The sequence below is a fragment of the Rhinoderma darwinii genome, chromosome 5 (assembly GCF_050947455.1).
Source record: "Rhinoderma darwinii isolate aRhiDar2 chromosome 5, aRhiDar2.hap1, whole genome shotgun sequence".
In the NCBI taxonomy this organism is placed as follows: domain Eukaryota; kingdom Metazoa; phylum Chordata; class Amphibia; order Anura; family Rhinodermatidae; genus Rhinoderma; species Rhinoderma darwinii.
This window is the reverse complement of record NC_134691.1, coordinates 98,045,594-98,071,652: the sequence shown is the minus strand read 5'-3', so window position 1 is coordinate 98,071,652 and position 26,059 is coordinate 98,045,594. Positions and strand designations below refer to the sequence as shown.

Genomic DNA, 26,059 nt, shown 5'->3' with positions numbered 1-26,059 from the left:
ACGCTGCATAATAAACGGCGTAAATTTATAACGGGAAAATCAATGCTGGAATAGCTGCTTATTTCCAATTCTCTCCTAAAATAAAGTTAATAAAAGTTAATCAATATATTATAAGCATCTAAAAATGGTGCAATTACAAAATACAACTCGTCCCGCAAAAAACAAGCTCTTATACGGCTATGTCAACGGAATGAAAAAAAGTTGCGACTCTTGGAATGCGACCATGAAAAAACAATAAATAATCCTTGGTCATTAACGTGCAAAATGGCCCGGTCATTAAGGGGTTAAGGCACAATATTAATTGCACCCTGGAAACAGTTATATTTAGGAATTTTCAAAACTAGCATGTGCTTATCCTTTAAATGATTTTTTTGGAAGGGAAGTTATTTGCGTTTGAAAAAAATGACAAAATGTAACAGTCTAGAAACAGATAAGCTCTGCATTGTATAGAAGTGTCTAATGACCGCCACTGGCAACTGCTATTACATTGTGACCCCAGTGGAGACCAATGTAGAGTGACCACACATAAATCAATTCAGCCGAATTTCTTAGATTTCCTTTTTCTTTTGGACTTCAAACTTTATGAGTTGCTCATAACATTGAAAAACTCTGCAAGACACCTGGAGAAGTGCACAGAAAACAGCCTCTCTGCATTAGCGGGAAGGAACATACAGAGCTGGAAGTGCACTTTGTAGAATGGATAGAAGCCGCACTGTGGAGATAAGTGGACCAAGCATCATGACCATGAGTTACAAGTCCTTGTTCAGTATAAACTTCAGAAAAAGATGAAGACTGGGAAAAAAAAAAGGTTTGAAGACAGTTGTATGTCCACCACCCTTCTAAGAAAATCCCATACAAGCCAATCTAAGATTTCAATTCCTTACCATAAATTGCCCTCTACGTCCATCTTATTTATTAAAACTCTCAGGGTACACAGAAACAGAAATACACTACACAACATGATTCATTGCTGCAAAATGTGGCTACCTAGTCTCCGGGCTTCCCACTCTTGAAGAATTTGTTTTGATCTGCACTTACAATAACCATATAGTTCTCCCTAAGTCTCTATTAAGATCCTTGGTCCGCTGCCATACCTGGTATTGGACAAAAAAACACATGCAATGTATCTGATGGTGGATTCCATTCATTTCAATAGGATCTTTTTTTTGCCACTTTTATATCAAAATAGTCATCCGTTGCCATCCGCATGCTGCATTGTTCAGTATGTTAAGTATATATTTTTTCTGTCGTTTTCATATTGAGGTAAATAAGACAGGGGATGTAGAAATTCATGATGTTAGTTGTTACAGTTTTGGAATTTATTTTTACTTCTAAAAACAAGATTTATATATACATCCATTTTTATTTTTTATAAGGATTGGAGAAGAGTGAGCAGAGCCTTAGATAAAAAAAAATAAAAAAATAAGAAAAACTGGATAGGACTGCATTGATTTTAATCCATGGAAAAAAAGTCAAAACAAAAACACTTGCTCCACACAAATTATTTTTTCTGTCCAGGATCAGTTTTCCCCCGATTATTGTCAATTGCAAAAGAAATGCCTTAAATGTGACATCCAATAATCCTGAAGAAGTACGATAATCCAACATAGAACTGCAATTTTCAATTCAGAATATGTGATAATCTGGCACCTGCCATGTCCCATTGGTGTCAAATTAAAAATAAGAAAGCAACATATCTGTTGATAAATCCTGTTAATTTATATAGGACAAAGCGCAACAGTAAAAACACCTGATACAAAAAAGCCATTGTGGATGGGGAAATTCTACTTTGTTCACTCCAGTAACTATTACAGGAACCCAAGAATTAAAAAAAAAAAAGATGCACATTGATATAAAATGTATACATCAATTGTCTAAACAGTTTTATTCAGCCCCTCAAAAACAAAAACATAAAGCACAAAATGCCTGGTCTTCAGCATTTTGCCGTTTTCATCCCATTGTTTCGACCCATTTTCAGCAATTTCAAGAAGATTTTCTGAATCCATTATGATGCCACTAGACGTGAATTTATTGTAGAAATCCATTTATGTTATCCTGGTTTTAAGTTAAAGCATTTATAAAAATTGATACCAAAAAATGACTTGCATGCTGTTTTTAACCAAAAAACAAAACAAAAACTGAAAAAAATAGATATGAGCAGATAACAAAAGCAAAACATCTGGGCCTGAGAAAGGATGGACAAGTGTCCCTGTAACAAGTGACAAAATATAAGTCCCATAGACATGATTTGTTAAGAGACCTGTTTAGTTTTTTGATTATTTTTTTTTAAAATGCCTTGTTAAATAGATAATTCTATGAATATGCAGTACACGGGGACACAGGTGATCTGGAGCTACGTATGAGACAAATGGCAGAGACTACACTGCTACATATAAAGATTGTGGTGGCCACAAGCAACATCTACAAGCCACATACTGAATAAAGATTTGTTCTGATACTATTCAACTCAATGGAATCAATATAAACTCAGCACCCTTCATCTTTAGCATTTATCTTCTTTCCTAAGGAATTTATTTTATGCCATGGGTCAAACCCATTAGAATCCGTATAAACCCATCTAGCGGTGGTCACTGGCGTTCAGGATATTTACATTTAGCAAAAAAAATGCTCCTCCAGTGACACAAAGGATTCAAAGCTCCATAAGAGACAAGTTTTCGTTTTTGTCGGATACATTAAAAAATACACCAAAAAAAGAAATGAATAGGTCAGTGCGTAACATTTCTATAAAGCTAAGGCAGCAATGGGATTTTCTATAATGAAGGCCCTGACTGCAGACCTCCGATCACGCTGGTCATTCATTATCTAAATAAGTGAAATGAAAACAGATTTAGAAAAAAATCAAAGTGGTTTAGATTCAGAGCAGCAAATGGACCTTATCTTTAATAATTTGTGCAGTACGTTCATTAAGAGTGTTTTGTAGTAACTAATATGAAGGTGTAGGGCTGCTTTTCTTTTTATCCAGCAGCAAACCCTACTGTGCTATTTAACACTAATTCATGGATAAACCCTGTTACCTTAGAACCAGTCTCCAATGGGTTTAATCCTCATCTCCATACATTTTTCTCAAAATCATAGATAATTCCATCTAAACGTTTAATAAAAAAAAGGAGCATAGTATAACATACAATTAAAGAAAGAAACAAAATATTGTTCCTTCTATTTACTAAATACCAGCTCCTAAAGGTGGATATACACTTAGGCCTCATGCACACGACCGTAAAAACTCCCGTTATTACGGGTCGTAATTACGACCCCTAATAACGGGCTCATAGACTTCTATTGGTGACGGGTGCCTTCACGTTTTCTCACGGGAAGGTGCCCGTGCCGTTGAAAAAGATAGAACATGTCCTATTTCAGGCCGTAATAACGGCACGGACAGTCCATAGAAGTCTATGGAGCTCTCGTAATGACGGGTGGCTACATGTGTGCACCCGTCATTACGGCAGCGTTGCTAAGCGACGTCAGTAAATAGTCACTGTCCAGGGAGCTGAAAGAGTTAACTGATCGGCAGTAACTCTTTCAGCACCCTGGACAGTGACTACCGATCAGTATAAACCTGTAAAAAATAAAAATAAAAGACGTTCATACTTACCGACAACTTCCAGCTTCCTCCAGTCCGGTCTCCCGCCCGTTGCCTTGGTGACGCGTCTCTCTCGACATCCGGCCCGACGTCCTGGATGACATTTCAGGCCATGTGACCGCTGCAGCCAATCACAGGTCAATCACAGGCTGCAGCGGTCACATGGACTGCCGCGTCATCCAGGGATGTCGGGCTGGATGTGAAAAGAGGGACGCGTCACCAAGACAACGGCCGGGTAAGTATGAATTTCATTAACTTTTATTACAGAAAAGGCTGTCCCTTCTCTCTATCCTGCACTGATAGAGAGAAGGGGCTGCCGATTAGTGCAGTGCTATTTTGCCGCCAAAAACGTGCTCGTAAATACGGGTGGAATACGTGTGACACCGGACCCATATTTACGAGCACGGGTTCGTAAATACTGGTGCAAAACGGGTGGAATACGTGTGACACCGGACCCGTATTTACGCCAGTATTTACGGGTGGGAAAAAATACGGTCGTGTGCATGAGGCCTTACACTCGTTCGGGCAACAGCTTCTTCCCAACTCCACCGTAAACATGCATGCTCAGCCGAGCATGCCCTATCCTTTTTTCCCCTAACCTCTACAATCAGTGGCGAGTCGGGAGACCCCCAAACATTGGATAATCAGCCACTCCCACTGAAATCAGAAGCTTCAGCAAGTTTATCTAAGTGTGTATAGCCAACTTAAAGTTTTATTATCAGATTCCGTCACTTTAAAGGGGTTTTCTGGTCCTAAAAAACGAATGTCCTATCCTCAGGACAGGCCATCAATATCTGATCGGTCGGGGTCCGACTCCCGGGACCCCTGCCGATTAGCTGTTCTGAAGAGGCCGCAGCGCTGCTTCCCCTTCATTCCTTGTCTGCTCGTACTGTGAAGCGCTGACACACTTGAAGCGGCGGTTCACAGTATCACAGTAAGGGTATGTTCACACGGCGGGGGTCCGTAACGGCTGAAATTACGGGGATGTTTCAGCCTGAAAACATCCCCGTAATTTCAGCCGTACCGGCATGTGCAGGCGCTTGAACGCCGCGTCAATTATGGACGTAATTAGCGCTGCTATTCATTGGAGTCAATGAATAACGGCTCTAATTACGGCCAAAGAAGTGACAGGTCACTTCTTCTACGCGGGCGTCTATTTACGCGCCGTCATTTGACAGCGGCGCGTAAATATACGCCTCGTGTGAACAGACAAACGTCTGCCCATTGCTTTCAATGGGCAGATGTTTGTCAGCGCTATTGAGGCGCTATTTTCGGGCGTAATTCGGGGCAAAAACGCCCGATTTACGTCCGTAAATAGGCCGTGTGAACATACCCTAAATGGGAGAAGGCTGTAATACTGTGTACTGCCGCTACAAGTGTGTCAGATTCACAGTGTGAGAACTATAGGAAATGTAGGGAAACCAGCGCTCATACAGGTGTTGCAGCCCCTTCAAAACAATTGATTACTGGGGGTCCTGGGAGTTGGACTGCGACCGATCAGATATTGATGACATATCCTGAGGATATATCATGGAAAATCAGCCACTCCCACTGAAATCAGAACAGGCAGGCCATACATTTTTTTAGGACTAGTGGTAGGAGTCCAAAAACAGACATGAAGTGCTGCATGAATTTTACAACCTGTAGACTGCTGGCAGACTACTCTACTGATGAATTCAGACACTTTCACTACCAAAGGGAAAAGTTTCAATAATAAAAACAATATATAGGGGAATTGCTGTTCAAGTGATTTCCTACTTTATTCTGACAGTTAACCTACATTTTAACATATTTTTGTATGATACTAAAAAAAATTAATTACTTGAGCCAGATCTAGGTCTGAGATTGAGTAAAGACTAGTTCAGGAAAACCAGTTTAGATGTGAAATATGAATATTATACAGCTAGAATATAATCAGTAGGGCAATCACAAAAACAGTCCCTAAAAAGTGACCATGAAATATAAAAGTTATATAAACTTGAAATACTAATACCCTAATAAATACTGCCATACAATGCCTACATAACAGTGCTACACAATGTCTAGATCCCAGTGCACAGGTATTAAAGCGAAGCATCTGAACCTCTTGGCTGTAATCCGTCCCTTCAGCAAGCTCTTGACGCAGCTACTCTGAAAAAAACATCACCTCCAAGTGTTCCGAAAATTTTAGAACAGGTGTCACTGATACTAACAGTATTACTCAGATATGTTAAAAATGTAAATAAAGCAGTAAAGAGAGCCAATGCACTGTAAAATGAACGAACAACATCTGCTTGCCTTCAAATCCACAATGCCAACTAAAAAGTAAAAATAAGGGTAACACTTTTTCAGTTCTGTCTCTGTTTACCATGTTTTGGCTGATTCACATTCATGCTTAGTGTCTTTATTACACTAAGAATCCATTTTGTGGGCTGAACCAATAATAACATAATCAATTCATTATAATCCATGACATCTCTGGCATGCCCAAATGCACCGGGAAAAAGGCTATGGTAAAATAAGGAGTTAGTCAAGAAGAGGCGCCACTAGAATCTTATGAGGAGCCAGAGAAAATGCGAGTCTTCAGACCTCAACAGAGATAGCTCTGGAAAAAGAGGCACCACTAGTATTTTTTTCTACTGCATCATTTAGAAGAATAGAGAGTAGAAAGAAAAACCAACAACACAGCGATCACAAGTAATATACACCACTGGTTCACTGTAATGCCACCGCAAGAACAAGGAAACGCACGAACACATAAATGAGTAAGTAAATCCACAAAAGATAAAAGAAAAAAAAAACACTGTAATGATCAAAAATCTGCCTCTGCCATTTGTAGCACACAGATATATTATTCTAAAATATTAATTTAATGTTCCACTTAAATAGTTACGGTAAAAATTGTGTATTGGCACAGACTAGGTAAGTATTACTAGGGGGCTGGGTACAAATCCTAAACTCCGGGTAAAATCTGATTTTTGTGTTCTTACCTTGAGTGTCAACCAATCACAACCTTCTGTTTTGATGGATCAATTTGATCAAGATATAATATATATTTATATATAAATCTATGTGAGTAGTTTAAAGTGAAAAAATTAAAACATATATATTTCCTTCAAAAATTTGGTAACAAAAAATAATACAGAACTGTGTGACTAACAACACTTTAAATGCAGGAAAAGAGTTTTATATGTTAAATTGCCACGTGAAACCCAAAGTAGTCGGCATATGGAATAGAAACCCAAACCTCCCCATGGATCCAATTAACACAAAATAGTGATGAGAAGATACAGAAATATATAGACTAGAGAACATTATGTTAACTTTAAGAACACTTTAATTAATAGCCAGTTCTAATTCACTGGTGACAACTTCCGCCTCTGCCCTAGTAATAGCGGGTACAATGTCATAGCTCTGAAATAAAAATTTTACACATGCACATACTAATGTCTTATCTCATAAACTTCAAATTCACATTTAAATATTTTTCAAACCAATCTACTTAAAAATGCCAAATACTAATCCAATTAAGTTAACTAACTGTAGTTAGACAACGGGGTGTGAACCACAGTGATTCTCCTCAGGAAAAGCCATCTTCACAGCCTCTGACACTGTCCAATCAGCGTGAGGCAGCCTATGACAAATGTGCTTGATAAGAAGTCTTCTTCCAGCGTGGTCCCGCGATATCATGCTGGGCAAGGCTTGCCATGCTGGGCAAGGCTTGCCATAAGCTGCCTCGCGCTGACTGGACAGTGTCAGAGGCTTTGAAGATGGGAGCACCCATGAAGATTCACTGTAGTCCACGCCCCATTGGCTAACTACAGTGAATTTACATATCAGGCATCAAAAGAATGATCGACATGAACTCCGAAACGGGAAGGGGGGAAGCAGGAAGAAAAGAAAAACCGTGATGGAAATAGGCAGCAAACGGGCTAAAGGTAACGCATGTAAATTAGATTCTAGTACCTAGTGACAAATCCTGAACTGGGGATGCTAAAAGCTCCAACTATGCAATTACAAGAAGCCAAGTTTTGGGACCATACACTATGCCTGGCATCTAGCTGATAAGGACATTCGAGAAGAGCATGGTAAGGAGAGGCAGTCGGCCACTTTCAGACCATCAGCATTGTTTAGAATAAGCCTGGTGATGCAGATTGGCTGAGAATAGTATACAGCAGCTCACAATGTCCGGCACAGTGTACAGCCCCCAAAACTCTGATTCTGGGACAAGTGTAAAGTAGAAGCTCACAGCATCCAATAATTTTGTTTCTGTGGGTATCACATAGATGCCTTTGCTTAAAGTGCTTCTGTCTTATGATATATACGTTTAAAGATTATTAAAACAAAAAAAATATTACATAGACAGACAGACAGACAGACAGACAGACAGACAGACAGACAGACAGACAGACAGACAGACAGATAGATAGATAGATAGATAGATAGATAGATAGATAGATAGATAGATAGATAGATAGATAGATAGATAGATATGAGATAGATAGATAGATAGATAGATAGATAGATAGATAGATAGATAGATAGATAGATAGATAGATAGATAGATAGATAGATAGATAGATAGATAGATAGATAGATAGATAGATAGATATGAGATAGATAGATAGATAGATAGATAGATAGATAGATAGATAGATAGATAGATAGATAGATAGATAGATAGATAGATAGATAGATAGATAGATAGATAGATAGATAGATAGATGATACATTTCACTGATGCATTTCTCGAATTGTTACAGCACATTGTGAAGAAAAAATTAAAAGAGGAAGAGCAGCAAAAATTAAAAAAAAAACAAAAAAACACTTCTATGTCCTCATGAAACACGATTCATGATTTAGAAACTGCTGGCCTGTTCACTAAGCCTGAGAAATCTCTATGAAATTATGTGCTGAATGTATTATTTCTCACAATTTCCCCACTGACAGTGGTACAGAATACTAACGCTGACCCTGTAGTTTACACACAGTCTATGGCTTACAGTCCCACAGTAAAACTGAATGGAGAGGACTTAGGGGTTGTTTCATTGTCACTACAGTTTGTGTTTTCCTGGACATTACACTGTGAACGTACCACAGAGATGAATAGCTCTTTTCTACAACATACATTACATTTTGTACACCGTTGTACAGTTTACATACAGAAATGTCTGTCTATGTAAAAAGTCAAATAACTTTGGAATTACATTGCATTATTCATCTTGTATTGCGCCTTAGTTACAGCCTGCATTATAGCACAGTCGGATTCACAATTCTACTAGTTGTTACAGGAAACAGTCGACAAGCTTTGTTGACAGACACACCCCTTACAGTTTAGATTCTATTAAACAGTGGGGCAGTTAGTTTCTTCCAACAAAATATTGTAGTGTATAAATGACACTTCTCACAATGCAAATCACCACAGCAAGCTCTGTGCAGTCATAGAGCCATCATGTAAGGCCCCATGCACACGACCGTAAAAAATCGTCCGTAATTGCGGACTGTAATTACAGTCCGCAATTACGGACCCATTCACTTCTATTGTCTACGGACACCTTCCCGTTTATGTATGGGAGCACAGGCCGAGAATGCGGGCAGTTGTCCGCGGCCGTCCGTGCCCGCAATCGTGATTATGGGAACGGTCATGTGCACGAAGCCTAAGGCCCCATGCACACGACCGTATATTTCATCCATCCGTAAATACTGTCCGTAAATACGGATCCGTAGTCATTTATAAACATCTGTAAATAATCTGCATATACGGAACTATATCCATAAATATGGTCTGTAGTGCATCTGTAATGCATCCATATTTACGGATCCGCAAAAGGATGAAAACCACAAATGATATGCAACATCTGAAAACCTGGCATCGCCTAGCAACGCTTCTGTAATAACAGACGGCTACGGGTGCAAATCCGTAGCCCATAGACTTCTAAGGGGAGTCCGTGCCGTAATTACGGACAAGAATAGGACATGTTCTATATTTTACGGATCATTTTTACGGAACGGACACCTATCCGTAAAAATACGGAAAGGTGTCTGTAGCCCATAGAAATGAATGGGTCCATAATTGCGGTCCGTAATTACGGATGAAAAATACGGTCGTGTGCATGGGGCCTAAGCCTGCAGATGTGTAAAATGTATTTGCCCGACCTATACTACAGACTATCTCACGAGTACGGGATAAGTAATGTGATGTATTTACAAAGTTATTTGACTTTTTGTGAAGATTCCTTAAAATGTGAAGATACAGACCCACATTTCTAGAAAGGGGTGCACAATGTTGTATTCATACATGACCCAGAAATAAGAATGTATCCGCGTTTCCTGGATCTATTGAGTATTGTAGCTGTATAATGTATGCCGTTTTGTTGTACTCCGATTGTCTTTGCTCTTCCCTGCTGTCATATACTACTGTGACATCTGCAACAGAAATCACTTATTAAATGCATGAAGGGATGAAAGATGGTCTGACGGAGATAGTGTGATAAATACAAGTCAGCCGTTACCCTAAGAACACCTGTGCAGAATGAATGTAAAATAAGAGGAAGATCATTGATCACTTTGGATTGATCAGCGCAGTGCTATACTTATAATTAATACATATGGTTTACTTCCAATTGGTGCCTAGGAATCCCTAAAGTAAATTCAACCCCTCATTTATAATTCAAGCATTCAAGGAGCAAAGAAAGAAACTGCAAACCTTATACCATGATTATCCTTTTTATCATTAGTAAACCTAATTTACATGAGCCGAAAGGTCAAATCCCTGAAGTCATGTAGACAATGCATCCAGAAGTATGGATCTGGTGCCTGTATTTTTAGGGGGTTTTCTATTGCTTATACAGCACCAATATATTCCACAGGGATGCACAGAGAAAGTCATCATTCACATCAGTCCTAATGCAGGTCACAATGTAATTCCAGGAAGCCCATTAACGTATTGGTATGTTTTAGCAGTGTGGGAGAAAACAGGTGTAAACACATGAGAATATAAGAAGTACATAAAAACTTCATTTCCTTGGTGGGACACGAACTCAGGACCCCATTGCTGCAATGCACCAGTGCCTATAAAATGGACACATTCAAACTAACATAACACAGAATTCAGATGGTTAAGGCTCAATATATTCTTAGCATGCTTTCCAAATATCACTGTCCTACTGATGTAGAGTCACAGGTATGAGCGCTATTTTTCCAGAAAAGCAATTCAACATGTTACATATCGGTGAATTAAATGACATTGCAAACAGATTCTGGTATTGCAACTGTTTAAATAAATCATATTGAATTTAGATAAAATATCATATCCACATGACACTCAATGAACTGCCATCTAAAACTTGAAGCCACTCAAAAAACTAAATATTTAGGTGTAAATGTAGTTAAAGATTCACTCCAGGATTTATTTGTTTGCCCATATGGCGCAGCTAAGGCTTCTATTAAAAAATACTGTAGAGGCTCTTGTTTATGCCTTGTGGATACGTGTTTTCGTTGACGTGCCATCTTGGTTCCTTCATCCCCTCTGATTTGGTTCCACTAATGCAGCCTACATTTCCCATGATGCTTCTGACTTTGCAGAGGCAGAGGGGGCGGAGTTTTCTAACATTCCACTAGCTCTGCTCTAAGACTTATCTAAAGGCCATTTTACACCGGCGGACACTCAGGCGCTGCAGCGAGCGACGATCAACAAGACATCGTTGATTGGCGCTCGTTTGCTCCTGTCACACGGTGCTATGGATGGGGACGAGCGGTCGTTACTCCGATCGCTCGTCCCCATACACTATCGTGTCGGCAGTATCGTCAGGAAGATGTGCTGCTGGCAACGATAATCTTCTACTTTTTTAAAACGATACCACCAGCAGATTGAGCATTTGCTTGTTCATCTGCTGATCGCTGCCCTTTTTACACAGGGAAATTATCGGCAACGACCGTTATATGAATGCTCGTCTGCCCAATAATCGTTCTGTATAAAACCCCCTTAAGTGCAGTAAGTGAAAGATCAATGACATAGAACTTCTGTACTCACCATGCAGAGTCTCAGTGCATTCTATGTTATGTAGCTTCAGCCTGTCTCCTCTGCCTGCTGCTTGTGATATATTTCTGTCAGTTTTTACATAGGAGGCAGTGAGGAGCAGCATATCATAGAAATACACTGGACTCTCTGCACACAGCACTCACAGATACTATAGACAGTCAGTGTAAGTCATGGGAGGTTTATAACTCTGCAGCTAACCATTGTATGGACTCACCTATTATATCACTGCACTCCTGCTCCATTATATGGGGCAGAAATAATCTATTCAGCAGCACTATATGCATGGGGGACATATATAAGAACAAGGAGAGTGGAGCTGGGTGGGGAGAGGAGGCGTTTCAGAGCTCACAGGAGGGATTTGATTAGTGATGATGTAATCCTATAGGTCACAGGAAGTCAGACACACAGGAGGAAATGACCTACTGCCTACACATGAAAGCATGGACTATTCTGGTGGTGAGACTGAGATCACATGACACAGAAAAAGATCTCAAAATCTATAGATGCAACTAGGGATGTCACAATACCAGAATTTGGACTTCGATACCGATACTTCGTGTAGTATTTGCGATTTCGATACCAATTTCAATACTTTGCCAACAGTAATAAAAAAAAAAGTTCTTCCATTTTGTGATATGACGCGCGTGGTGTGATGAATTTTGAATGTGCCTCACATTAATAGTAATTAACCCCATCATGTTTCTCAGTCATGATGGGGTTAATTACTATTAATTTGAGGCACATGGAGGTTAAAATCATCACACCTCACAATAAGTGAAAGCAGTTTTTATTTTATTTTTACAGCGTACACATCATAAATGATGCAAAAAAATTGTTGTGCAGGTTATTACGGACGTGCCAATACCGAATATGTGTATTTTATGTATTGAGACTTATTTTAATGTTTATTGTAAAAAAGGTGTATGTGTATTTTTCTTTACTTAATATTACTTTATGTTTTTACTTTATTTTTAAACTTTCATGTACTGGCATATATCTATATGCCAGTACATTAGCCTGTGTACGGATAGTACACAGGCAGTTGTTAATGACATACCTAAGTATGCCCTAACAGGAAATATGGTAAGAAAGCCCTGGGGTCCTTCAATGGACCCTGGGCTGTCTGCCCATATATGGTATGTCCCTCAATCGCGTCACAGGGATTCCTGTGATGCGATCCAAGGGGCATCCCCCCTTCTAATTTTCCTCTTGAATGCTGCAGTCAGCTTTGGTCGCAGCATTCAGGGGAATAGCGGCGGAGATAAGAGGTTTCTCTGATCTCCGCCGTTATGGAGCGGGGCTGCGGCTGTGTAATGCAGCCATTGCCCCGCTCCTGACATTAAGTGAGTGCACGGTCAGCAAGAGGTGATGCGGCCGGCGCTGCACTAATAAGCGGCGGTTCATGCACTGTAGTCAGAACATGGGGGTGTTTTGCAGTGCGCCTGCCATGTTCTGTCTTCATTGCCGGCGCTCATTAGTGCAGCGCTGGCCGCATCACATCATCCTGACGTACGCACTTGTCAGGAGCGGTGCTGTGGCTGAATTACACAGCCACAGCCCCGCTCTCTTACATTCATGTGTTACTACACTTAGCTGTGTGGCTGCACAACTAAGTATCAAAATACATGAAATAACGGTATCGAACCCTTTGGGGATGCACGGTATCAAAACAGTATCGACGTTTCGATGCATAATGCATCCCTAGATGCAACTCAGCTGGAAAGAAACGAATGACACTGCTAGAATATTGATAGTGAGTTAGCATTATATGTGCATAAAAAAAAAAGACCGGAGTTCTTCTTTAACTGAACAATTACCATTTATGGCACATCAACTTAATGCTCAGTCCTAGCATGGATATGAATGGAAATGTCCGTTCTTGGGATAAGTATGGGTCCCAGTGCTTGAACCGCCACCAATCAGACATTTGAAGAGTATCAACTTGATGAAAGGTGGCGGTTTCCCATTCCAGACAGTTGGCCCCACATGCTTGGTGTTCTCGGGTGGGTACAGGGCAAACCCTCTGACACTGTCCAATCAGTTCTGACAGTCCCCGGCTGGGTAGGGGCACTTTTATTAACAAGGGAAATGGTAACACTCAGTGGTAAATTTATTTATACATTTCAATGTATTATGCAGAGTTCTAAGAAAAGGTGCTCCAGAATTGTGATTTTATGTGGAATACACGGAGCTAGGAATAAGCTAGAAATTAAACAATTCCCATAATCAAAAACCTATATCAAATATATCAGACAATATCATGGACTTAGAGTTGCTGTTTCTTGGAGAAACAATACAAATTAGACCCTTTTTTCAAACCCCAGACAAACTCTTTATGCAAAATTTTGTAAGTCACATTTTTAACATGTGAACAAAAGAATATAAACAGTATGACAAGTATACAAAGCCTATGATATAGCAAATCATAGTTGTATCATTCCATGGTTACTGGTATATAAATGTGAGTGAGGAGACATTGTAAACAGAAATTAAAAACCTGCCATCTATACTATAAAAAGTTGTCCAAGCCTCATACAGTAGTTCACATTAAAGCAAACACAAAGCAATGTCGATTGTGGCCCATTGTATAGAGGAGTAATACAGCTTAGCTGCTGGAATGCATTGTTCTTTATGCCACAGAAAGTAGACGGTGCCGTTCTCCTCCCCTGCCAACATCACCATGGAAATCTTCAGAGCAAGACCTTAATCCAGAACGCAGCAAACCTCACAATGCCCTTTCACTTACATTTACTTTCCCCCAAGTATTAGGATGACAAAAGGAAAGCTTGCATTTTGCCCTCCATGCCTCATATCCTTTCACTACAAGGCAATGTCTTTCTCATACAAATGTTAAAAATTTAAATATATTTGAAGGTTTCATATACTTTTTTCATGAAATAACAAAATATTTTACACTGATGCAGAAAAGGAGACACCCGCCTGAAAATTTTATATACTAGCAAAATCGTACTCATAAATATAACTATATACTGTCCTACTTCTCTATATACTGCGGGGAGTGATATTCCAAAGCATCAGACCTATGCATGAAGAGCTTCACTAAAGCTGGATGTAGATGACAACCTGCATGACTGTCCTATAGGACTGTATTGTGCGAATCTCAATGAATCTGTCACATGTCAGCCAGCAGTAGCCATAGCTGACCAACTTTTGTGTGATCTGACTGTAAGGACTAGGGTTAGGACGATAGAGGCACCTTTGTCATATCCAGTCACTTATCAATGTTGGATTACATAGGATTGAACTGCAAAGGCCACACAACACACAAAGGGTTGCCACCGCTTGGCAACCCATGGCACTAGCATTGGAAAAGATAGTGGTTGAGGTAGCTTTCCTGCACCTATTCATGCTTCAGAATGGGCTCCCCACAAAAACACCCAAGCTATTAGCAAGCAGTCCGCTCTACTCACCAATGTACTCAATATTATAGACTATTTCCCTTATCTTTACTTGTTAGCCATCCCGATAGATGCCTAACAGCAGCTCTCAATTTTGCGATCTCGGCTCATCCATGTACTACATAGACAGCCAACGATTGAATGGTTGGCATGTAATACTATATTTCCCCTGCAGGGGCTGCAGCTTTACCTAGCCTGGCACTTGGCAATCAGCTGATAGCCGGGCCAGTTTCAGTATAAAAAAGTGTTGTCATGATATTAAAGCGATTGTTAAGTCTCAGCAAATGAATGTTATTTTTTGTATAATAAAAAGTTATACAATTTTCCAATATTCTGTATTAATTCCTCAGTTTTCAAGATCTCTAAGGGCATGGCCACACGTGGCGGATTTCCTCCGCAACTGTCCGCATCAATGCCGCACCTAATCCGGGTTGCGGATTACGGCTGCGGATCTGCCCAAAATGTGCAGAAAATTGATGCGGACTAGCTGCTGCGGACTGCGGGAAAAGTGCTTCCCTTCTCCCTATCAGTGCAGGATAGAGAGAAGGGACAGCACTTTACCTAGTGAAAGTAAACGAATTTCATACTTACCGGCCGTTGTCTTGGTGACGCGTCCCTCTTTCGGCATCCAGCCCGACCTCCCTGGATGACGCGCCAGTCCATGTGACCGCTGCAGCCTGTGATTGGCTGCAGCCGTCACTTAGACTGAAACGTCATCCTGGGAAGCCGGACTGGAGACAGAAGCAGGGAGTTCTCGGTAAGTATGAACTTCTATTTTTTTACAGGTTGCTGTATATTGTGATCGGTAGTCACTGTCCCGGGTGCAGAAACAGTTACTGCCGATCGCTTAACTCTTTCAGCACCCTGGTGACTATTTACAGACGTCTCCTAGCAACGCTCCCGTCATTACAGGAGCCCCACTGACTTCCTCAGTCTGGCTGTAGACCTAGAAATACATAGGTCCAGCCAGAATGAAGAAATGTCAAGTTAAAAAAGCAAGACGCATCCGCAGCACACATAACATGTGCATGACAGCTGCGGACTTCATTGCGGAAATTAGAATCTCCATTGAAGTCAATGGAGAAATTCCGCCATGAGTCCGCCACTGCTCCGCAACAGACAGAGCATGCTGCGGACACCAAATTCCGCTCCGCAGCCTATGCTCCGCAGCGGAATTTTACGCATCGTCTAAACGAACACTGCTAAATTAAAGTGGAAGTCAATGGTCAAACGGCTCCGCTGCGGATTAACGCTGCGGAGTGTCCGCAGCGGAATTTAAGTGAAATTCCGCCACGTGTGAACCCAGCCTAATTTTTGTTATTCAGTAGAAACTTTCATTGTTTACTTTCAGTGAATACAATTCTGTCCATGATCATGTGATGGACACACAGGTGCAGGGACCATTAGAAGACACAGCTCTGATATACATACTGTAACTGTAGCAAGCCCTGCATCTGTGCGTCCATCACATGACCATGGACGGAATTGTATCGACTGAAAGTAAACAATGAATGTTCATACTGAATAACAGCAAGCAGAGATCTTTAAAAAAAAAACTACAGGAATTAATACAGAAAGTATATTGGAAAATTGTATAATTTGTAATTATACAAAAAAAAATATAACATTCACTTGCTGAAACTGTACAACTCCTATAAGGTTGATAAGGAAATAACAATTCGAACATTACCAAATGTTAGGGACTATATATATATATATATATATATATAATTATTATTATTTTTTTATTATTTTTTTTCTTTTTTCCACCCAACGGATTTAGAAAAACAAACAGATATATGTATTACTGCATCCATTTTCAAATCCATTCAGATCCTTTTGTAAAACATGTGTGAACAAGGCCTAAGGCTATGAGAAGGCAATCTGTCCGGGGAGAACAACTTCTCTTTAAATAGAGCTCTGTCCTGCCATGATGTGGTATATCAAAAGACTGATGTTAGGATACTACCAAAAGATGCAGAAACGTAATCTCCAGATCAGCGCCGGTGCTGGTGGAGTGAGCTGAATTGACGTCTATATAAAGAGAACCACCATGAATTGTGTCCATTTGGCAGGCACCAGTGGCGGTTGTGTAAGCGCAGTACAAGAAACCACTGATTTCTATGAAAAGCCATTCCTAATACAGTGGCAACTGAATACAAGAAATGATAGATTTTATATTTTTGCGCGCACGTTTCATTTGCCAGGAAACCTTCGTGCACATAATGACCAATACTCCATATGGATCAATAATCCCTCTCTGCTTGTTGCTAGCCTCTGCCATCTGCTGTAGAAATGCTGTTACATTGAAGAAAGGAATACTTGTGTCAGGCAGAACATAGCATATGAGCAGTTAAGATAAGTTACCTGCTTCGTTTCCTTCCATTCATCAGGTTCTTTGCGGATTTATTATTTGCAAAAGTTTACGATTATCATAATACTTTTGTCACTGGAGGGCTACGGCAGGTCTACGTTTTACTGCAGAAGTTTAATCAATATTGCCTCTGGTCAGAGCTAACAATGTAATACTGCCCTTACAATTTGGTCCAAAATAAATGCATAATATGAACAGAGCCTATATGCATAATATGAACAGAGCCTATATGCATAATATGAACAGAGCCTATATGCATAATATGAACAGAGCCTATATGCATAATATGAACAGAACCTATATGCATAATATGAACAGAGCCTATATGCATAATATGAACAGAGCCTATATGCATAATATGAACAGAGCCTATATGCATAATATGAACAGAGCCTATATGAATAATATGAACAGAACCTATATGCATAATATGAACAGAGCCTATATGCATAATATGAACAGAGCCTATACGCATAATATGAACAGAGCCTATATGCATAATATGAACAGAACCTATATGCATAATATGAACAGAGCCTATATGCATAATATGAACAGAGCCTATATGCATAATATGAACAGAGCCTATATGCATAATATGAACAGAGCCTATATGCATAATATGAACAGAACCTATATGCATAATATGAACAGAGCCTATATGCATAATATGAAGAGCCTATATGCATAATATGAACAGAACCTATATGCATAATATGAACAGAGCTTATATGCATAATATGAACAGAACCTATATGCATAATATGAACAGAGCCTATATGCATAATATGAACAGAGCCTATATGCATAATATGAACAGAGCCTATATGCATAATATGAACAGAGCCTATATGCATAATATGAACAGAACCTATATGCATAATATGAACAGAGCCTATATGCATAATATGAACAGAGCCTATATGCATAATATGAACAGAGCCTATATGCATAATATGAACAGAGCCTATATGAATAATATGAACAGAACCTATATGCATAATATGAACAGAGCCTATATGCATAATATGAACAGAGCCTATATGCATAATATGAACAGAGCCCATATGCATAATATGAACAGAGCCTATATGCATAATATGAACAGAACCTATATGCATAATATGAACAGAGCCTATATGCATAATATGAACAGAGCCTATATGCATAATATGAACAGAGCCTATATGCATAATATGAACAGAACCTATATGCATAATATGAACAGAGCTTATATGCATAATATGAACAGAGCCTATATGCATAATATGAACAGAACCTATATGCATAATATGAACAGAGCTTATATGCATAATATGAACAGAGCCTATATGCATAATATGAACAGAGCCTATATGAATAATATGAACAGAGCCTATATGCACAATATGAACAGAGCCTATATGCATAATATGAACAGAGCCTATATGCATAATATGAACAGAGCCTATATGCATAATATGAACAGAGCCTATATGAATAATATGAACAGAGCCTATATGCACAATATGAACAGAGCCTATATGCATAATATGAACAGAGCCTATATGCATAATATGAACAGAGCCTATATGCATAATATGAACAGAGCCTATATGCATAATATGAACAGAACCTATATGCATAATATGAACAGAGCTTATATGCATAATATGAACAGAGCCTATATGCATAATATGAACAGAACCTATATGCATAATATGAACAGAGCTTATATGCATAATATGAACAGAGCCTATATGCATAATATGAACAGAGCCTATATGAATAATATGAACAGAGCCTATATGCACAATATGAACAGAGCCTATATGCATAATATGAACAGAGCCTATATGCATAATATGAACAGAGCCTATATGCATAATATGAACAGAGCCTATATGCATAATATGAACAGAGCCTATATGCATAATATGAACAGAGCCTATATGCATAATATGAACAGAGCCTATATGCATAATATGAACAGAGCCTATATGCATAATATGAACAGAGCCTATATGCATAATATGAACAGAGCCTATATGCATAATATGAAGAGCCTATATGCATAATATGAACAGAACCTATATGCATAATATGAACAGAGCTTATATGCATAATATGAACAGAGCCTATATGCATAATATGAACAGAGCCTATATGCATAATATGAACAGAGCCTATATGCATAATATGAACAGAGCCTATATGCATAATATGAACAGAGCCTATATGCACAATATGAACAGAGCCTATATGCATAATATGAACAGAGCCTATATGCACAATATGAACAGAGCCTATATGCATAATATGAAGAGAGCCTATATGCATAATATGAACAGAGCTTATATGCATAATATGAACAGAACCTATATGCATAATATGAACAGAGCCTATATGCATAATATGAACAGAGCCTATATGCATAATATGAACAGAACCTATATGCATAATATGAACAGAGCTTATATGCATAATATGAACAGAGCCTATATGCATAATATGAACAGAACCTATATGCATAATATGAACAGAGCTTATATGCATAATATGAACAGAGCCTATATGCATAATATGAACAGAGCCTATATGCATAATATGAACAGAGCCTATATGCATAATATGAACAGAGCCTATATGCACAATATGAACAGAGCCTATATGCATAATATGAACAGAGCCTATATGCATAATATGAACAGAGCCTATATGCATAATATGAACAGAGCCTATATGCATAATATGAACAGAGCCTATATGCATAATATGAACAGAGCCTATATGCATAATATGAAGAGAGCCTATATGCATAATATGAACAGAGCCTATATGCATAATATGAACAGAGCCTATATGCACAATATGAACAGAGCCTATATGCATAATATGAAGAGCCTATATGCATAATATGAATGGAGCCTATATGCATAATATGAACAGAGCCTATATGCATAATATGAACAGAGACTATATGCATAATATGAACAGAGCCTATATGCATAATATGAACAGAGCCTATATGCACAATATGAACAGAGCCTATATGCATAATATGAACAGAGCCTATATGCACAATATGAACAGAAACTATATGCATAATATGAACAGAGCCTATATGCATAATATGAACAGAGCCTATATGCATAATATGAACAGAGCCTATATGCACAATATGAACAGAGCCTATATGCATAATATGAAGAGCCTATATGCATAATATGAATGGAGCCTATATGCATAATATGAACAGAGCCTATATGCATAATATGAACAGAGACTATATGCATAATATGAACAGAGCCTATATGCATAATATGAACAGAGCCTATATGCACAATATGAACAGAGACTATATGCATAATATGAACAGAGCCTATATGCACAATATGAACAGAGCCTATATGCACAATATGAACAGAGCCTATATGCATAATATGAACAGAGACTATATGCATAATATGAACAGAGCCTATATGCATAATATGAACAGAGCCTATATGCATAATATGAACAGAGCCTATATGCACAATATGAACAGAGCCTATATTCCCTTTCCAAATCAGGCAGAGAATAAGCAGGTAATGACAGCAACCAAAGAGTTCTGGTGGCTCCTAACTGTGCCAGCCTGGCTACCATTTCTGTTTATGTCAGTAGATCCCTACTGACTCCTAGATATGACGCGATTGACTCCTAAACGTCTCATTATTTCTATTTTCCTTCTTTTTATGCTGCTGCATTATGTTTCACTGCCTGATACTACAGAAAAATATTGTATCTTATTTTTTTTCACACAACAGAAATCCAGGCAAAACGACTGTGATATATTCCCAGATAAATATTACTGTATGTATTTATGTGCTAGCATATTGGCAAGAAAACTAGTCAACAATATATTTCCTTCAACCTCATGCTAATAAAGTGAATGATTCCAAGTCAGGCTCGGTTTGTAGAATACATAAATTTAGGAGCAAATACTTTATGATTTATTGTGTCCTTGTCAATAAACGAGATTTACAACATTTATTTAGGAAATGCATTGTAATAAAAAAGAACTAATAAACAGAAATAGTATATACATGAAATAAAATAGTTACATGACACATGCCAATATAAACTGGAGCAAAACCACTAAGGGGAAATGAAATTCCGTCTGTAACATTGCTGATGCCCCTGATACTGATGAAACCCGAGTCCATTTCCTGTTTGCCTGGCTCCAAATATTAAACGTACCCTGTATAAGAGCTTATCTAAAATCCCCCCACAAGCTGTCACCTTCTCACATTAAATCCCCAGAAATAAAATGTCACATGCTCAGGAGTTCACCTCGTTTCTTATCGAAGACAAAAAAGACAGAATTTCTTATCAGACATAAAATAATTTTCGTGAGGTAAAACACAACACAATTAAAGTAAATTGACTAATTGTTGCGGTCATTGACGTCTACGACCAGTTTCTTTTCATGAATACGTCACTCTTCAAGTGGATCGCAGGATCGAATTATCCAGTAACGCACATTTTCCCATAGTAAGCAAAGAAAGGATGCCTGTAGGAGTATATAGCGAGGCCTAAGAACATGGCCAGTCCATGAGAGGCCTATAGGGCGGCAAGAGGCAAAAAAAAAAAAGACTGAACAATAGTTTCCGAGCTGCTCTGGGGTCATTACTGTCTAAGAAATAGGACTGGGACTGGTGTGACTTGTAGGGATGTAATATTACAGGGAAAAGTTAATGTAACAGATTGTAGAGCACACCACGCTGAACACATTTATCATGCTCGCTGAAGAAGTTTATTCTGGTCTCATGTGGGAAATAGCTGGGGTTAGTAAGTTAGCAGAGACTTGTCGGTGAGGAATTTGTGGTAAGAGTGTGGCCGGTTTTAATCACTTCTCGTTCAGGGACTAGTGTACACCTCTAGTATGAGGCACGAGGTAGCCGCTGAATTATGGGCTTCTCCTTGGAGAGGTACCAGTGACTTTAGTGACTTTTCCTATCATTCTCATTTTGAAGAAACACAGCGAGCGTGCAGAGAGCATAAAAGCAGGAAGCCCGTCAGCACATTATGGCTTATAGACTGTAAAACCTGGAGGCAGACTGTAAGTAATCCCCACGGCTCGGCTGGCTCCAGTTTAAACACCATGGACAGTACTCAGCACAGAAGCCGGAGCTCAACAGAAAAGAAAAGCAAAATGAGGAGAGTGACAGGAGCAGAAGGTAAGATGAAGACAAGACAGATGCACATAAAGAACGACTCATGAATACCATGCAAAACCAAACACAAAATATCAAAAACATAGGGAAAATGCCTGCTGCAAATATGAAATAAAGCTTATTATTGGCATTACTAAATAATCAAGTGGTGGATGGGAGGGGGTCGTCAGTAGACACCACCCCCACCACCTTATTGTCTCCATGTAAAAGCACACAAAGAAATGCTTCTCTGCTAAACATGCCCGCCACACAAAGAGCTAGTCACTTAGCCCTAAGACCTCCGCCCCATAGAAATGGGAAAAGCCATCTCCATCATGAGAACTTCTCTCCTCATAATACGGCATGGAACAAATACACGTTATGTAGGTAGAAATGTAATAAGGGGACGGTAAGAGGTAAACGAGTCATGTAGGGATTGAGCATCTATCTCCTTGTAAATAGTATTAAGCAATGATGATCTGCTCCGTCTGCGCTGCAGTTGCCGACAGCTATCGTTTTAAACCCTTTTTCATGCGTTTAAGGAAAGGTACCAGCTTGACCTTTCTTCTACTTGTAATGTAACGCTCCAAAGGTGCCCATGAAGGATAAAGTAGCTGCAGGCACATGTATCCCCAGGGGGCAGCTAAACCAGATTGTGTTGTAATCCTTCCAATCGCCATGGTGACACAAGGGCACTTCTGGTGTTTGGCTACCCCATGGGTTTAGCAGGTGGCACTCTTACACATACATGTGGTGGGCATGGTGAAGAGTAGAAGTGGCATTAGAATTGTTAGGGCCATAGAGGGAATAATGTAAATCTTGTGTGGAAAAAGTAAAGCAGGCAGAGACTGGCAAGACACATAATACCCGGTGTCATATCCCCCCCCCCCCCCCCCCCCAGACGTCCTCTCTGCCCTGTATATAGTACATGTCCTATTATACAGCTCTCATACCTCCAACCACTTCACAGCTTCTGAGAAATAAGAAGAGACAGGCCAGGCCGATCACATCCATTCACACACACGGTCTATAAGTGATGAGATAACCCAACCATTGACTACAGGCAGGTGCAAGCCAATGCCATGGGGACAACCTGCTCATTACAAGTCACCAACCCCAAGAGGCCTACCGGGTAACATGGAAGTACCCACTGCACCAAGTGCACGAATACCTCAGGAGGACCGGACCCTAATAACCCACAAGTAGGCCCCCCAGAAGCAAGCGGATACCCGGGTGGACTGATCACAGCACTGGCATGGTGCCAGTAGTCAGCGGGCACCCAGCACTTCTTATAGCTACATACATGACATATATGTAGTGTTTATAGTCAGATGTATGTACTGATAGTGTATATAGTAACATGTCTATGTAGTGATCTAGTATATATCGAGACATGTACTGATCTGTATTTAGTAATGTGATAGTGATCTGTAGTGACATGTATGTAGTGATCTAGTATATAGTGACATGTGTATGTAGTGTATATAGAGACATGATGTATATGTAGTGTATAGAGTGACATATATGTATATCATATATATGTAGTGTATATATAGGCATCTATGTGCTATCCAGACAGTGGTCCCGGATCCGCGGTGTATATAGAGCAGTGCTGAGTACACTTGTATACCTGGTGCAGCAGCAGGGCCGCCAGGATGCGCAGGGTCGGCAGCAGCAGCAGCTCTCTGGACTGTCTCCGGCACATGGTGTAGTGAGGACAGAGGCGATGATGGCTTCAGATGCACAATAATAAGTGTCCCAGATCTAGGAGCAGCAGAGGAACCAAATGAGCGGCGGCAGAGCGGATCCGTACACCCTGTGCCTCGCACACACACTGGGTGATTTCCAGAGAATCCTGCAGTTGCCACCCTCCCCCCGGGAGGAGTCCCCGGGCTGCTGTACAGTGGATGTGATAGCAGCCGCCGTCCCTCTATACTGGAGATGCTCTCCCTATTGTCTGTACTCCACGCAGATAAGGGAGGCAGACGGCCGGATGGTCCAGGTCCAGCAGAGGCTGTGAAGTGATGGCAGCCCAGGCTCAGTGCTCCTCAGTGTACACGGCCGAGGTTGCACCTTCATACAACGCGCTCTCCCGCTAGAGCATCACACGGAGGAGCGGTCCCTCTATGTCTCCCTCCTCCTCCTCCTCCTCCTGCTCCTCACACACTGATAACAATACAAGGCGCTGGCTGCAGGAGTCCCGGGCGGCTGCTCCTGGCGGCTCCTCCTCCCCCTGTCACCGTCTCCTCACACACAACTCGGTGCACGCCGCGTCCTCTCACGTAGTAATAATAATAATCCTCCTCACCTCACATTACATGCGCCGTCCCTCAGACTTTATGACGAGAGCCATAGACAGTTAGTGAAGTGGTCCGTCATATCCCACTGATCAATAACATGGTGGCTGGTCTCTTGCTATTAATATTTTACATGATTAATACGAAACATGGCGGCACTGACCGCTCCAGCCTGTCTGACGCTTCTCCTAAATGTGTGGCAAGCCTCAAGTGAATATTGCAGGTGCTGCGTCTTACCCTAATATTCCAGCATGCGCCTTACTGAAGGAAACGGTGTATCATCAAACACTCATTTTAGTTTTTTTTATAAATTGTCTTTTCCTTAAAAATTAAAGTTTACAATATTTTTTCCATAACCGTTAAGGATTATCCATTACGGTTAAGAGACACACATGTAGCAATATTTTGCTATGATGGCAGCGGTTTTCTCATAAGAAATATTTATATTGATATTTATTAAGATGGTGTCATTATAAATCCTCTCTTTTTACTGATGCTAAAATTGGGGGCTTTATAAATATGGCATATGACACAAACACCGTTCTTTTAAATGGAATGGCACCAGAAAGTATCATAATTTAATAAATAATTCTTGTAATTTCATGAATAAATCTCCTCCATTGTGTCTTTCCAGTTTCCCTACTTCCCTAGTTTACAATCCACATAACAGTAATGAGGACCAGCAGCCATCTTTACTGTCGTACTGGTGTAGGCCCTATAGCAGGGGGGCAAAACCTTTTCTGGCTCGGGGGCCACATTGTTAGACTGTACCACTCCCAAGGGCCACAATATAACTTAACCCCTTAAGGACATGGCTAATTTGTGTTTTTTAATTATTATTTTTTTTCCTCCCCGCCTTACAAAAGCCATAACTTTTTTTTATTTCTAAGGCCCTATTCACACGACAGCGTTTCCCGGCTGTTTTACGGCCGTTCTTTGAACGGCCGTCACACGGCCGCAGTAGGAACAATAGACTCCAAATGGGGCTATTCACACGGCCGATTTTTTTGACGGCCCAGTGAACCGAGCCGTCGAAAAATGGGACATACTCTATTTACGGCCGTTCTCCTAACCGCCCAGCTCCCATAGAAGTCTATGGGGCCGTGTAAAGAACGGCTGTCACTCGGATGTGATCATTACCTACAGGGGGCTGTGTGGCATTACCTACAGGGGG

General features: G+C 40.0%; 1 protein-coding gene across 2 annotated transcripts in view; it reads right to left on the bottom strand.

Moving 5' to 3' along the window:
- Window positions 1-24,858, bottom strand: part of CDH2 (cadherin 2) — a 261,108-nt gene extending 236,250 nt beyond the window's left edge. Inside the window, exon 1 of one of the 2 annotated variants that reach the window (XM_075826315.1) lies at window positions 24,219-24,858. In XM_075826315.1, the coding sequence (XP_075682430.1) occupies window positions 24,219-24,293 (75 nt within the window). In that variant the 5' untranslated portion in view covers window positions 24,294-24,858. The remainder of the gene's footprint in view (window positions 1-24,218) is intronic. The other variant, XM_075826314.1, reaches the window with a different exon arrangement.
- Between the last annotated feature and the right edge of the window lie 1,201 nt (window positions 24,859-26,059).